Source organism: Temnothorax longispinosus, chromosome 2, assembly GCF_030848805.1.
Source record: "Temnothorax longispinosus isolate EJ_2023e chromosome 2, Tlon_JGU_v1, whole genome shotgun sequence".
In the NCBI taxonomy this organism is placed as follows: domain Eukaryota; kingdom Metazoa; phylum Arthropoda; class Insecta; order Hymenoptera; family Formicidae; genus Temnothorax; species Temnothorax longispinosus.
Genome location: NC_092359.1, coordinates 8,794,171 through 8,810,477, shown reverse-complemented (window position 1 = coordinate 8,810,477; position 16,307 = coordinate 8,794,171). Strand labels below are relative to the sequence as shown.

The 16,307-nt window shown below is 39.7% G+C and overlaps 2 protein-coding genes across 16 annotated transcripts in view; both read left to right on the top strand.

The window, feature by feature from the left end:
- Window positions 1-11,514, top strand: part of LOC139808713 (bromodomain adjacent to zinc finger domain protein 2B) — a 151,510-nt gene extending 139,996 nt beyond the window's left edge. For 11 of the 15 annotated variants that reach the window (XM_071770986.1, XM_071770990.1, XM_071770989.1 and 8 more), the window contains 13 exons: window positions 693-891; window positions 1,069-1,188; window positions 1,278-1,851; window positions 2,050-2,269; window positions 2,350-3,112; window positions 3,172-3,453; window positions 3,538-4,036; window positions 4,326-4,671; window positions 5,729-5,850; window positions 5,937-6,078; window positions 6,188-6,318; window positions 7,113-7,397; window positions 7,634-11,514. In XM_071770986.1, coding sequence (XP_071627087.1) covers window positions 693-891; window positions 1,069-1,188; window positions 1,278-1,851; window positions 2,050-2,269; window positions 2,350-3,112; window positions 3,172-3,453; window positions 3,538-4,036; window positions 4,326-4,671; window positions 5,729-5,850; window positions 5,937-6,078; window positions 6,188-6,318; window positions 7,113-7,397; window positions 7,634-7,811 — 3,861 coding nt within the window. In that variant the 3' untranslated portion in view covers window positions 7,812-11,514. The remainder of the gene's footprint in view (window positions 1-692; window positions 892-1,068; window positions 1,189-1,277; window positions 1,852-2,049; window positions 2,270-2,349; window positions 3,113-3,171; window positions 3,454-3,537; window positions 4,037-4,325; window positions 4,672-5,728; window positions 5,851-5,936; window positions 6,079-6,187; window positions 6,319-7,112; window positions 7,398-7,633) is intronic. The other 4 variants (XM_071770997.1, XM_071770987.1, XM_071770998.1 and 1 more) reach the window with 2 other exon arrangements.
- Window positions 11,515-12,135: 621 nt separating this feature from the next.
- LOC139808717 (NAD kinase 2, mitochondrial) lies at window positions 12,136-15,647 on the top strand. Its single transcript, XM_071771002.1, has 6 exons — window positions 12,136-12,427; window positions 13,587-13,884; window positions 14,235-14,558; window positions 14,716-14,809; window positions 14,911-15,175; window positions 15,251-15,647. Exons 1-6 carry the CDS (start codon window positions 12,394-12,396, stop codon window positions 15,481-15,483), a joined length of 1,248 nt encoding a protein of 415 aa, XP_071627103.1. The 5' UTR covers window positions 12,136-12,393; the 3' UTR covers window positions 15,484-15,647.
- Window positions 15,648-16,307: the final 660 nt, after the last annotated feature.

Sequence of the window (16,307 nt, the reverse complement as noted above, 5' to 3'; positions counted from 1 at the left end):
GTGCTAGGGAATCGAAAATTTCCCACTTGTTTTGCCACATAACGACGCGTTCGATAGAAACTTCTCTTGAGATTTTTAAGAAACTTCAGGACTGATCCGGCTGAGGAAAACGTTTCGGGTAGCTCGACCGCTAGATTTAGTTTGCTAGAAATTGCACGGTTTTCTGCGCACTGTAAATGTAAAAGAGCGGTTTCCGCCACGACGCGCCGGATTGCTCTCCTATTACTATCAGTGCATCCGTTTAACAATATTGTTCGTAATGTGTAATGCGTGGAAGAGTATTTGGGACGGTTGTAGAGTTTGGTCCGTTGTCCGTACGTGACATAGATACAGAGTAGAAGATCATGGGAACTGATATACAAATGGATAATTCAAGTAACAATTCTCGTTTCTTTAAAAGTTCGAATCAACTAAACGTTTATAAATTACAAATATAATCTTTGTGGAAAAAAAACGTAAATTTTCTAAAATATAATGTTCTTAAAAGATTTTTTTAAGTTTAGTGAAGAATAGTATTTGCAAAAAATAATAGTTTCTTGTGATTTTTTACTCCACACACATATTACGCTTTATTGGCAATACACGAAGGAGAGTCTATATACACCACAATTTTGTCTTGATTCAATATTATCTGCATGAGCGCGCTAGATAGTTTTGCTGCGTGTTACTGTAACAATGAACGATGACTGCAGGAGAGGGAGAGAAGGAGGCAGCATATGACCCTGGTACGGGCACTGGAGAACCGTCGGAAGATGGAGGAGAAAGAGAAGAAACGCCTGGAGGCCAGGGCCGAGAGGATAGCGACGAAGGAAAAGCGGGCAGAACAGAGGAGAGTCGAGATGGAGTTGATCGAACAAATTCGCAAGCCCGTGGAGGATATGGAGCTGACAGGTACGGGAACAAAAGAGTGACTGATATCATATTATGAGAACATTGCTCTTACTACGTCACGTGGCGAGTTTGAGTGCTAAGTTTGTACGTACATACATCTCTAACGAGAGTTTTGGACTAATGACTCTTAATTAATTCTTCCTTCTTCTAACTAATTTTTTCTAACTATGCTTTTAGATCACAGACCACTGCCAGAAGTCAAAAGAATACCTGGACTTAAGCTCTCTGGGCAAGCGTTCGCGGACATCGTCATGGTCTTCGAATTTTTGCACAACTTCGGGGAGACTTTAGGATTCGGTGAGAGCATTTTGTTGTATACCTGTCAGAATAAAAAATCATTCATTATTTTATTAGGGATTGATTTTTATTGCCCTATTTTTTCGTAGATATGGAATCACTACCGAGTTTGAAGAGTCTTCAACTCGCTCTTCTCAACGATGAAGAAGCCGAAGAGGAGATGCTGTCGGTTATGACGCATCTGTTGGTGTGTGCCATTGAAGATCCCGGAATCCCGCAACCGGCTAGACACACCACAGGCCTGGGTCAGAGTTTACGTCAAGCTGACATCACTCACGCCAACATCAGTGAAGTACTGCGAATTTATTTGTACGCGAACGCAACCGGCGAAGTGAAGGCTCTGACAGGGGTGTGCCTTGAGCGTGAGCGCGACAAGAAATTTGCCGATCATCATCAGAACGGCGGCGATTACGCTTCGACCTGCTCGGGGAAGAACGCGCAGTTCTATGAGCACTTACATAACAACGAAACGTGGAAGATGTCGGAAAGATTGCGAGACAAGCCTTTCCTAGCGTTGAATCCGACGCATAAGGCGCAGATGCTCGCTTTCCTTTGCAACGAGCTGCTGCAAAATAAGGCTGTGATCAGACAGATAGAGGGTAGCCTCGAGACGGTGGCTCAGCTGAGGAAGGAGAGATTCGTATTGGATACCAAAATCAGAAAGTAAGTTGCATGATACGAAAAATTAATTGGATTGAAATGTGGTTGACCGAATAATTTTATTATATCTATCGTAAGTGATTTTTTAATTTAAAGATACGTTAAGAGAAGCTAAATTAAATTATTTAAAGATACATTACAGATTAAATTACGCTTTTTCAGACTTGTTTTAATAATATCTGTTATTTTTTGTTCATACAGGCTTAGACAATTACACAGTCGAAAAGTCCGAATGGAAGCTGTAGGCGTCATTGTAAACAAGATTGGTGACACAATCACCATCGAGAAGAAGGAAGGTGAGGAAGAAGGCAATACTACGTCCACTGCCGTAGGTACGACACCTACACCGGACGAGATTCATCATGAGGACGAAGTAGAAGACATGTCTGAGAATGAGAGTGAAGGCACTCAGCCAGAAGAGGTATATCTTAGAACATCAATTTACTCTTAAATTAATTTGAAGATTTATTTGATACTATCTGAAAAAAAATTCTTATTTAGGAGGAGGATAAAAATTTGTCTGGCGAAGAATTAGGTAAAAAATTGGATAAACTATTGAAGCAATCAGAGGAACAACTGCAAAAGCTTAACAGCTCTTCGAAGCAACTCCGTGCGCACATATTCGGCCAGGACAGGTATTGGAGGAGATACTGGGAATTAGCATGCGCCGGCGGCATCTTCGTGGAAGCCATGGAGAGCGCCGAACCGGAGATTCTCGACCTTCAAGCTGAGCTTGACGAGAAGTACAAAAACATGCCGGTAGAGGAGAAGTCTGAGGTGAAGCAAGAGGGCGAAGGCAAGACGAATTCCGAAAATCATGAAAATGAGGCGCCGAACGAAGTTAAGGATGAAAAGAAACACAATTCGAATGAGCAAGATGAGGATATGAAATCTCATGAGGATAAGCTGAAGTCCGAAGTGGAGGAGGTTAACTGTAAGAAAGAGTCTGTACAAAATTGCAGCTCGGAGAATTCCGAGGGTGTAAAGGAGGAGAAGAGAAACAACGACGTTGATAGTACAATGACAGATGCGAAGACGAATGTCACGTCCGAAGAAATAAAACAAGAAACGGAGGTGATCAATGCAGATGTCGATATGAAAGAGGAAGTGAAAAAGGAGAACGAGGAAACGGATGAAGATATGACGAAACCTTTGGTGAAAACGATGGAGGACAAGATTGTGGAAACGATACCGAATGGCGACAAGTTCAACCACGTCAATAATCTGCACAACGGGAAGGAACTCAACGGCTCCTTTATTTCTAGTGAGTTTCTATAAATCCTTGCCCGTGATAGACTCTTCATTATTTTTAATTAATATCAGTTATGTCGATTATTTCAGATAGCAGCAATGCCGAGCCTAATTGGTTTTCCATCTTACCGCGTGAAACGTGCGACACTCCGGGACCTAGCACTAAGCAAATATTTGGCATAGCCGAGCCGACCGAGCTCAGAATCCCAATATTCCCACCGCCAGCTAGTCCGAGTTACGATAGATGTGACAGTCCAGCGCCCCTGATATTAACTCAAGATGAGGCAGTACAATTAGAATATTTGAAGGTGCACGGTTTACCGCCTCCTGGCGAAGCCAAACCGGTGCCGACTGGTAAGTCGAGTTAATTCGCGAATATTAAAATCAATACGGATGACTGTGTTTTCCAAATTTCTAATCATGTGACCTTATATACAGATCTGAGATACGGTTGGTGGAGGATAACAGATGTGGACACGTTCCAAGAGCTTCTCGAGCATCTACATTCTCGCGGCGTCCGCGAGAAAGAGTTGAAGCGCACAACATGGGCGACGATGGAATCCTTTTTAGCCGTAACTGGTAAAATTAATGTTGATCCTGGCAACATCGCCGCCACGGAACTTCAAGGAGAACAAGACGATCCCAACACGCCAATTCCGAAGCCTGATAATCCGAGTAATTGGAGCGAGCAAGTTGCTCTGCGAGTAGATGCTCAACTCTTGGAGCAAGTGGAAGCGCTTGAAGATAAAGTGGCTAACGCTAGCATGCAAGTCAAAGGCTGGAAACTACCGCCGCGAGCGGGAACTGAGGAAGCCGAAGAAATTGAGAAGTTGAATGAAATGGAGAAGATTAGCGCGGTCGAGCAAGCGCGGCAAAGGCTACTTTCTTTGGAGGCAGCTATTGAAAGGAGATACTTGAAACCACCTTTAGGCGTTTGGTAAGATGAGTTTCTTTTTCAGTCAGTTATTTTATCTTTATGGTATACGATAACTATGTCTCACATGATTTCTTCAACATTCGGTGATAAAAGGAAAAATTATGATTATGTATTTTGCAGGAAAATTATAAATAAAAATAATTATTGACAAAAAAATAAAATAAATCTTAAATATAAAATTTGATTAATTAGAGTGTCTTCTATTTTCACTGTTAAAGCACTCAATTAACATGTAAATTAAATTTGTTGGGCGAAAGTTGTATAATTTAATTATATTTTAATTTTGTAGCACGGGAGATCCCAACTTAGCAGCCCTCAAGGCGGAACAGGCGGCGGCCGCTAACGCAAACTCGAATAATTCCGAGCAGAATAACCAGGCGCCTGCACCGCCAGAGGAAACAACGCCGCGGGGTCTGAACACTTGGCGGGAGGCGACGGCACGAGCGCACACGTCGGCGCAACTCGCTATGGCGCTCTACATGCTCGAGGCCAGCATCGCTTGGGACAAGAGCATCATGAAGGCTGTGAGTCTAACAACAGCTAGAAACTCGGTCTGCGCCAAGCTACGAAACCGCTGCGTCTCACTCAAAGCTACCAATCAGTACAAACAGCTATTGACTACTTCTCAGACCTCTGTGGGTATTCGCACTAACTTACTAACCGAAACGTTCTTTACTACCCCCGCACCCGATACCTTTGTCCTTTCCGTTGAATGGCTCACAGAGAGTACGTCGCCTCGAATGGATATCGACAGGTGTCTACTCGATCCGATGACCGGAGCCTAAACGATATGTTTCTCACGCGACAGTATTCTTACAATATGTTCGCTTCCAGTTTTCATTCAAAAATTCTAATATATATCACGCGTGCGAAGAACTGGCAATGAAATTTGCATACATCCGTTGGATTTCGCTCTGTTCGCGCGATACCTGGATACTTGTTTCATTTATCTTAATTTATGTGCATTTACATAAATTAAACGTGCGTCCATTGATGAATCATATTCATGAATTATTAAATATTGGGATACATAATGTATGTAACATATAATAAATCATAACAAAAATCGCGTTAAGAAAAATGTGCGTTAAGAATGTACATTCAATGGTGGTCAGAGTCTAACGTAACGGTTGCATGCAAAACTGCCGCTTACTATTTGTTTATTTTTTTAATTATTTAATATCTTTGTTTTTTAATTTTTACGTTCGCATAGCTCTAGTTCGCTTTTTCACATTTTATGCATTCGGGAAAATCCCATTGCTGTTCTTGTTACTATCGTGATTGATTTACTGTAGCTCACATTTGTATTATTGCACGGATTTTAGATATATTTATTTATAATTTGAATGCATAACGCATACCTTAATCTGTAGTATTTGAGAAACAAAACTCAAAAATATATTCCTGTAACTTATTATTTTGTGAATATTTATTTGCTATACTAAATTATTTTGAATTAATTTATTATACATAGATCTTATTTAACTTAGTGCGTAATTTTTGATCGTGTTTTTGCGCTTTATTAATTGGATACACACGAATTGTCTACATAGAGCTTTGTTGTTGCTTTTAAAAGTTTTAAAAAATGCTCGACTAACAAACAGTGCTACAATCTTCATGCTATTTTAGCCACATGAAAGATTAATTCTTCCATTCTCTCTTAAATGAGAAATTCATTCGTTTTGGTTTCAGAATTGCCAGTTTTGTCACAGTGGAGACAACGAAGATAAGCTGCTGCTCTGTGATGGCTGTGACCGTGGCTACCATACTTACTGTTTCCGTCCAAAAATGGAAAACATTCCTGATGGTGACTGGTGAGTAACGCTCTTGTGTATCGCATTCTTGTCTAATTTTATTTTAAGTTTTTCAAAGAGTTTCAAACTTTCCCTATTACTTTCAGGTATTGTCACGAATGTATGAACAAAGCAACAGGTGAACGCAATTGTTTAGTGTGTGGAAAGAGAGCGGGTAAAAACCTGGTCCTATGCGAACTCTGTCCTAGGGCTTATCACACTGACTGCCATAATCCTGTCATGCCAAAAGTAAGTAATTGCCGAAATGTATCTCTGTTGAAGATATTATTTTTTAACAAAGTCAAGTGTGTTGTTTCGAAGCCTAGATTTTATTGTATGCAACACGCTCTGCTTACAGATGCCACGAGGAAAATGGTATTGCTCTAATTGCCACAGTAAACAACCAAAGAAGAGAAATAGTAGTCGAAGGAGTCATACCAAAGGGGGAGGCACCAGAGAAAGTGAAAGTTCTGATCATCCACCAGCTAGGTGATTACGTTAAAAACAAACAAACATTGTCAAGTTGCTGGCTTAATGACGTTTCATGCGAAGTATATTAGAAAACAGCTATAATGAATGATTTGATAATATTCATCGCAGCCGCAAATGGCGGACAAGTATTATTCCCGATTGAATAAAGTAATCTCAAAACGAATCTAACTGTATACGAAAACTATCTGTATACACTGTACTCACATGCGATTACCTACTTGATCCTCGGCCCGTGTCGCAATACCGCCGAGAATTTTTGTCGTCTCGAGGAACTTTTCCTTTTATGCAGGGTGTTCTAATGAGAGGCTAGAGATCCCATTTTTCATTCTTTGAAGGCGGTTGTCACTGATAGATTTTTCCGAGTGGTTTCCGTTCCTTCGGTGTCTCGTCTCAAGTTTCTCCGCCGGGACACCCTGTACATTCATGATACATCGTTGTTTGCCTAGTGTACTTGCGATCGCCGACTGTGGGATAGGTATTTTCTCAGAAATATTCATCGTAACAGTAGATCCGCCTTCAGATCGTATATGACGAGTCGGAAAAATATAAACGAGAGAGCGCAAGAGGGCGAAAAATAGAACGGAAAAAGTAATAAAGAGCGAACGAGAGACAGAGAGTCAGAGAGAACGAAAATAATTCATCGGGAGCAGCGTACCCGTCTCAGCCGGACACACGATCGAATCTTATGCAATTCGTCCTTGCGCATTCGTCCAGAGGCTTTTATGACGGGAAACCTCCTGCAGAACGGAAGCTAATCGTGCAAATAATTTCTCTGTTGTTTTGCGCCGCAGTCCAACGCCATCAACGGCATCGAACACGCACGTAGAGGATGTCAGTTCGTCGGAACCGCCGACTCCTACCGCCTCACCACGGAAGGAGGGTAACAATCGGACGCTCACGAAGAAGCAACAACGAGAGCTGGCGCCTTGTAAGATACTCCTCGAACAGTTGGAGCAGCAGGACGAGGCCTGGCCGTTCCTCCTGCCGGTGAACACCAAACAGTTCCCGACCTACAAGAAAATCATAAAAACCCCCATGGATCTCAGTACGATTAAGAAGAAATTGCAGGACTCCGCGTAAGTTGTCCAATACGCGCCAGCGATTAGTTAAGTGAACGTACTATCTTTAGCTGCCTTTCCTCTCAAAATCTCTTGGTCTTTAAGACAGGCCTAATAGATCTAATATATATACACACACACAGACTGATCGCAAAAATAAAATAAAAATATATAAAACAATCTGTTGACCGGTCGTCAACCTTGGTCGGCATTGGAAGGCTGAAGTTTTTCACAACGAGTGCTTCTCGATGCAGGTACAAGTCTCGCGATGAGTTTTGCGCCGATGTCAGGCAGATGTTCATCAACTGCGAGGTATTCAACGAGGACGACAGTCCTGTGGGCAAGGCCGGCCACGGGATGCGCAGTTTCTTCGAAATGCGCTGGACCGAGATCACCGGCGCGCCACCTCCGCATCCGCAAACGCATAGCTGAGGCTCGGTACGTTCGCGCAACACCTGCAACAGCTTCGCTCACTTCTACTATTAGGATACGCGCCGCGTCACTGACCGCGACTAGACCGACAGTCGTCGAAAGGGACTCTGATCCATCCCTCTACCACTTCACTTCCGAGCATTAGTCGGCCTCGTTCTAGCGGCCGATCGAATTTTCCATTGTAATAGTAATCGTTGCGAACGCGGGCACGCTCTCGCCTATCTCGCGTATCATCCATTCTCGCTGTTCATCACGTACGCGAGTGCGTTTTTTCTCGCGTTTCATAAGACGCTCTAGTACTCGGGTATATACTGTGACACGAATGTCTCGTACTTTATTTCCTTGTTAGCACTTATGACGCGGTTTTCGTCAAACCTACTCATTGTAAAGTATTATAGCGAGACGTTCTCAGCCGATCGGACACTCGGCTTCGGTTTAACGAATATTGATAAAGGTGCGAGAAGCTTCGCACTTAGGTCGAGATCTTGGTCTGCGGTAACAAGCACCTCCTCGACGTGATTAATCAGATACGAGTACGCGCGCATCATTTCGATCCCCGATCGATCGGGACGGAGCAATGCGAATGGTCATTGTACTTACCGATAAACAAGTGAACGTTTGCCTAAGCGACAAAAAAAAGTGTAATTTGCGATTGTATTATACGGGCTTAATGCCGACGCATCGTCGGCGAAAGAAATATTTTGCAAAGTAATAAATGTGGAAAAAAAAAGAGAGAAGTTATATATGTATATATATATAATTATGAATATGAATATAGTGTATATGTATACAGAATCTATATACACACATATATTGTACACATGTCACAACATGCATACATTCAAACGTACATTTGCCCACGGATGAGCACGATAAGGGTATTATTCGCCGTAGAAGTAGAATAGACAAAATGATGAGCGAAGTTAATGTTTGAATTTGTAGTATAATAGTCTGGCTAATCAGAATAACTTTTGTTCGCAAATTACAAAAAGAAACTTGATTCGTTCTCAGCACAAGCGAAGAGATCAGGCAACTTGCGTCCGACGAGAAAGAATATAAAGTTTTTTTTTAATAATTTGAGAGTAAGATTTATTCCGGCCATGTGCGCGGACCGTCGTATTACAAATTGAAGAAAAGATCTTAACACCGTTTCGCAGAACCATTTTGGTTTCTTATGTTTTTTGCATTTAATTTTGGATTTCGTTAACTTGTGAGTTGTATGACGCATGATGTACGCAGAACGTATATATATTATTCGTGACATGACGAAGAGATAGAAAATATTCGTATTTTCACACATCAGTATTCCGAGACGAGACTATACGTCTTTACTGTGACTGTTGTATTGATTCGCGGATATTTAAAATCTGGCAAATTAATAAGTGTAGGATAACTCTATCATAACTTCAATTACTTTTTTAAAAGCGAAGAAATTTAGACGGTTATTATAACTTAGTCAGTTCCCCATTAATTAATTAACCATGTGTCGGGTCTTGCGTACCCTATGTATGAACGATACTTTGAGAACTCTGCTCGTAGAAAAAAAATGTCAAGTCTTTCTAGAATACTCCGTCTGCTTGATTTTATGCAACACAACGTCGTTTCGACTAGTATACGTTGCGATTGTGCAAATCTAAACTCTTCCACTGCCGTTAGAGAGATTCGCATTGCGTTAAGCTCATCAGTCCAAAATATTTATTATTTAGATATTATTAACTGATTGCGCGCGCGGAAATGTTCATTATCCGCGTCCATTTAGCTTCCTATCTTTCGTTCATCGAGTCATAAAAGTTCCGAATCAACGCAACATATGCACGACAAAATTATTCAGGGACGACATCACCATTGTCTGTCAGACTGATCCGAAAATGAGATCAGCGTGAAGATTATTCGAATGCAGTAAGAAAAATGCATTGCACTGCGAGCGCCTTTGAGAGGACGAATTCTTTTCCGGGAGTAACGAATACGATTACGTTTTTATTGTCATTGAAAAGCTAGGTTTTCGTAATTACACCGTGCGTAGTATTATTATTATAATATAAGAATTATATCGCAATTCTGCCCGCGTCCGTCGAGCTCGACGACGCGGAGACTCGCGTCGGTTCTCTGCCATCAGCGCGGAGTTTCCCCAAGGACGACAATCGACGCTCGGTCGATCGTCGAAAGATCTTTTCGAACCAAGCGTCGTCGTCGCAGCATCGCCGTAGAATAAACGCGAAGGAAATAGCACATCGCGCTGCGCACGATAGATTGTCAGACGGCGACGAGAATTTCTCCGATTAATAATAAACGTGATACCTTTGTGAGTGCGATCATCTTACGCGAGACGGTGTCGACAATGTGACGAGAGCACATTAACACTTGTATCTTGTTTTGTATGTAATTGATGTACATTATTGCTCGTAATAGCGAAATAGTTGGTAAATAGCGAGAGGAACCCGAGGAAAAGGGGAGTTCAGCCGTAGTGTGACGTGCTAAATGATTACGGTTTAAAGAAAAAGGAAAAAAAAACATTCGTAGCGTGTAAAAGTATTAGCTAGAGTATAAATGCCCGCGGAGGGGCGACGACGAAGTAAAAAGTAAATAATATCGTTCGGGGTGCGAAATTGAAATGGGAGCGTCGTAATTTAGGAACGAACATCCGGTAAGATCGCTGACGAGATTGCGCGATAATTATAAATTCTGTGGCGTCCCATTGTGTCGAGTGTCGAGAAATAGCTCGCTAGTTTCACCCGTGAAGATTTGCTGATGAGAATTAAAAAAAAAGAATCTAATAGATTTTATATGATTTTAAGAACCTTACGAATTTAATTATTAATCTGTCTCGACGGTTGAGATACAGCATTCACACTCAGTGTATTAATTTGTGAAAGTCGTAAGAAATTTTATTGTTTCTTTTTTTTCCTGTTTGCCTCCGTTTCTCGACACCATGTCTAATTTTAGTATAATATGTATGTAAAAAAGAAAAAAAAGAGAACCGCTAGCTCTCGCAATATACGACGGCACGAGACTGCAATTAGTTCATATGTATAAGTTTATTGTAAAGCGCAGATTTGTGGGGCATTTTGTCGATCTTACCGATTGTTCTTCGGGAGGCACCGGCCGTGCCGTTTGGAGCACCGCGCCTCGCACCGTCATACAGTAGCCGATACGTTTAGACATCTCATACATTCAGACGACAAAACCGACACAACAGAAACAAATAATTTTTTAAAATTTAATTATTATTTAAATAGTACAGTTACATTGTTAGTACGAATAACGACGCTTTTTATACGAATTTTAGTTTTTAAACGTCGATCTTACGATATATATATATATATATATATATAGTATAAATAAATGAATAAATAAATATATATATATATATATATATATATATATAGTATATAAAAATGAGAGACAATGGTAATAGTAATAATAATTGATATCGATTAACTAAGGAGCGGAAGATAAAGAGAAACGAAGGCAGTGTTTGGGAGAAGAGCAAGTGAACGAGCACGAGAATGAAAGAAAAAGAGAGAAAGATAAATGAGAGTGCATGTGTGTGCGAATGAAAATGAAAGAGAGAGAGATTAAGTTAGGTGATTGTTTGTCTATCGTATACACGAAGGCATACGTTAGGTAGCCTCGATGCTATTTAAACAGACTTAATTAATGTATTGCAAATGAATTAATAAAGTGTAAGCGAAGCGTGTATCTATATAGTGCGACTTTTTTCTTTTGGCAACTACAATAAAATTCTCGAGGAGCAGTTAAGACCTCCTGGCATCTGGAAATCAAGGTATACAAGGTATATACAACAGACTGAGACACCTTTTCCCACAAAAAAAAACTTTACCGGAATGTATGTATCGATTTTACCTTGATACTGGTGAAAATCTTATTAAACATCCTTAATTCATATTTTATTAAAATCATGTTGAGGAGAGAGATTGACGTTTTTCAAGAATAATACTAAACTTCTTCCGTCTTGATATTTATTTCGTTCTTATAGATTTACTTGATTGTTAACGCGAATTACTAGCAATACGCAAAGGCGTAGAAGGCACTGATATTATTAACAATTAATATTACATGTGTAGCAGTACAATATATGTATATTAATTAGCAATTAATATTACATCATATAACAGTAATAATATATTATTTAATTATCAGTGCTTGCTATTTCTCTCGTTGATCTTCGAGACACGTGCGAGATTCGAATTCGCCGCCGTGGCGCATGCGCGATGCCGGTCATTGCAACAAAACTGACTTCATTCAGACTTTCAGAGTGGATCGTGTCAATCGTGTGGTGTGGATCGTGCAACGACAACGGGTAATGAGGACTTGAGGGCTTTGAGATTTGAGGGATAAAATCACAAATGCTCAGCTCTGTTCGCGGCGGTGAGTCACGCGTGTACGGGTACAGGTGCGCGCAAGTAACGAGGCACGGTACTCAATCGCCGCATGGCTCGTGCCGGCGAGAGGGGATCGGTTACGCGGCGCCCGTCGATCAATCGTCCCGCGGAGCGGCTCGTCCCGCACGTCGCTCGCGACAGTTCGGTATTGCCCACGTGAACGTCCCGATCATCATGCGATGACGGTTTTCAACTACCTTTGTAGGACTGCCAGTGAGTATAACGATTCGGTGGCCGAGCGTGTTCACCCGGAGCGGCTCCTCTCACCGTCCCCGTCCGCTCCGCAATTTCATTTTATCGTATTCCACATTGTTCGCCGCGATCACATGTATTACCTATGTTGAGAGAACCGATAAGAATTAATCAGTGCCACGACTGCCACGCTTACTAAAGGAGGAATCGAGAATTGTCTCGAAACGGAATTTTCCTACCGAAGCCCAATGCGCTTCTTACTCTGTCTTGTTTTTTTCCTTCTTTTTACTACTGGCAGCAAAATTTATAATATATTAATTATACCCATCCCGTTTTTAGTAGCGCGGAAAGTGTAAGAAAGTAGGCGGCCTAATGTCATCGTTTTCATTTCACGCAACACGATGATTTATTGCATACTCACGATATAGTCATGATGGGTATACCGCGCGATAACATTGACGTGTATAACCTTTCCGAAGAGGAACAATTTTTTATAAGGGAAAATCACCTTGGTACTTGTCGCGTATGACACTTAAGTGTCATTTTTTATGGCACGAGGGGAAGGAGAACAATTTTTAATGACAGCTCATAATTGCTTTTTATCGTGCGATGCGATTAAGCAACTATCTCATATCTGTGAACGATAGGATCAGGTCAAAGGCAATTGAGGAAACATTTTATCATGTCGTATTTTATCAGGGAATATTTCTCTCACATATGTATTTAATGTATCCTGAAGACAAATTGAAGCTCTATCTTGAAAAAAATTCGTCTTTTAATGTATGAATAATAATTCTTATTATTATATATTTGAAAAATAAGACAGGAACGGCGAATTTTATTAAATTAATTTAATTTAATTATTGTAAGTTAAACGATACATGTAATGTTTTTATTAAATGTTTAACTCCACTTTATTTATAGCATATTAATGATTTCAAAGAAAAACTATGAGTATGAGCTCCATAAATATTTATTTCAAGTTTCAAACTTTTAAAGTTTTATTAATTAATATAGTTAATTAAATTGTAATTGATTAAAATTGATAAAAATACATTTTAAGAACAGCCTCTCTATCTGTTAAATTATATACATCAGATTGATAATTGATGTCTGATTATCTCACGCATTCAAAGGCAAGTAAATTACAGAAGCTAATATTTATGATTTGTTTTTTTAGGAACGCTGCAGCTTTTACAGTCTCCGTCTACCAATGTACACAGAAGTCTGCGCTTTTTCATTCGAAATGAATCCAGTTTTGTGCCTAAGAAGGTACTTATCGTGGCAAAATTGTCCCGGTATCATTTCGAAAGGTTACGGGAACCTGGGCTCAACGAGACCCAGCTGAAGACGAAACTAATCGAAAGAGGTTCGGATTATGATACCATGCTCGCCAGCCACTTGGCCACCAAGGCTGTGGAAGATCAAATCATCCAGATCTTGCGAAAGATGAACGTGGAGTATAGGATAATAGATAGGTAAGCTCAATTCTTTATAATAAAAATATATATGTATATAAAATTAGAAAAAATTAGCAAAAACTCTCATTTACTTTCTTAACCTTCCTTCTTAACCTATAATCGCGCATTGGTCTGTCAGACCGACGATATACGTTTGCCTTGTTTTCCATTTAAAAAAAAACAAGGCAAACGTATATCGTCGGTCTGACAGACCAATGCGCGGGTATAGGAAGGTTAAATTCGTGATAATGTTGAAAAAAATTCATATTTGTGTGAATTTGAAAAACTACTCCGATCTGTTTATTTCAAAATTGAAATATTGGTTGTTAAATATTTATCGCAAAGTAAAAATATATCGTATTTTTTAGAACAAGTTTAGACCAGTCGCTTTTTACATGGGCGGATTTAGTACTGCCAATTGGCGGTGATGGAACGTTTCTCTTAGCCTCGAATTTAATATTCGATAATAAAAAACCGATAATGGGCATTAATTCGTATCCTGAGAAGTCGGAAGGCTACCTCCTGTTGTCGGCGAAGTACACGAATGCCATACCAGAGATTTTCGAAATGCTAAGAGCAGGCCACTACAATACACTCATGCGAAGACGAATACGGATCACTTTAAAGGGAGAAGAAATATGGCAGCCTCCTTTTCACATGCATGAGAAAGGACGCATCGTTGGCAGTGACAGGCACGTTATATTAATGTTATAATTAAATTATCAAGCATTTATATTTATTAGATTGCAGACTTTCTCAGCGACGGTTTATCTTTGGAATTTACATCTATCGTTTCTGCACTCTTTACTGCAATACAAGGTTTAATTATCACGTATTTATTACTTGTAGGTTTTATACAAACGAGAAGTTCGAAAGCAAGTATAGCATTACCAACATAGAGTTACCAAAAGAAAGGCGTCTACCTTGGTTGGCGCTTAATGAAGTGAGTTTATTCATGTTCCTCGATGCACACGCATGTATTAGAAAGTCGAGTGATCCGACTTACTCTTTTACGCATATCTCAGGCCTGGTATTTGTCGCTAGGTTTTCATGGGCGAAACGTTATCGGCACGGACGAGTTCCTTACTTATAAAGTTCGATGAGGACCAAGAGTATCACAAAGTAAAGGGTTCCGGTTTGTGCGTGAGCACCGGGACAGGGTCAACGTCTTGGTATAAATCTATACACAGTCTAAACCATCAAACCGTGCGGGAAATATTGAGCCTCGTGGATACCAAACGGCAGTTTACCAATGACGAAATTGATGTGATCTGTTCGGCGTTCAATAGCAGCTTGCGATTTGACGCAGGTCAGTAAGTGTGTTATCTGAATAACAAGAGAAGAGATATGGCGTTATATTTAAAGAGTATACATTTCTTTACAGAGGATTGCAAACTGTGTTATTCCATAAGAGATATGATAGTTACCAATGCAATACCCGTTCCGAAAGACGTGCACACTCGTGGTTTCTGTAGGAAGGCCACTGTGCAATCGCAATGCTTCGATGCAGGTTTAGTTCTCGACGGTGGAATAGCGGTCCCCTTCAACTTCGGCACCGTCGCGGAAATAGAGACTTTTCCCGAAGACTCATTACGTACTATTACACTTCTTGATTGAATTGAACGCTTTCCAACGAATCAGGACATTCAAGTAGTATTTTTGTGATAAATATGAAACTTAATAAACGTGTAAAATCAATCTCACATTAATAATTTCTAATGAACAAACGTTTGTAGACGTCTGTAATATAAAAATTTACATTAAACATTATATGTATAATACTTAATGGGAATAGACGCGTATAGACGCGCGATTGAAGTGCCGTTATCCAATAAATTATTTCTGTTCTGTTCTGGGTATTAACGAAACTTTGGAATGGAAAGAACACTATAAGCAAGCTATTTAATTTGAAAAAAGAAAATTTTGTTGCGAATATCATAATTCCATGTCTTTCAATACTAAATCTGTCAATATACAATTTTATACATATATGTAACATGTATTTAAGATTTAGTGTATTACATATTATTATTACTATAAGTTGGTGTACTAAACTAAGACTAAAAATTTCAAATATCGACACTTGTGAGCTAGTCTGAAAAAAATAAACTAGATTGTTAGTTCTTTATGTACATTTAGAATATTTTAGCTCACATAAATATAAGCCAGGAAACTTTTTATATATGTCAATGTATTTGTTTACTGAATTGAATAAACTTAGAATGTATTTTATGATAAAAGTCTTTTTACATATTATTTTTATGATATATGTATTATATAACTTTAATAATTTTTCAAGAATTTTAAAAGAAGTGTACTCCAACTTTAGCTACTTTTTATCCGAGTATATTCTCCGACAGTGATAACGGCGATAACTTTGACGATTTTTCAGAGATTTCGAAAGAAATCTACTCCAACTTTAGCTAACCTCTTATTGGAAT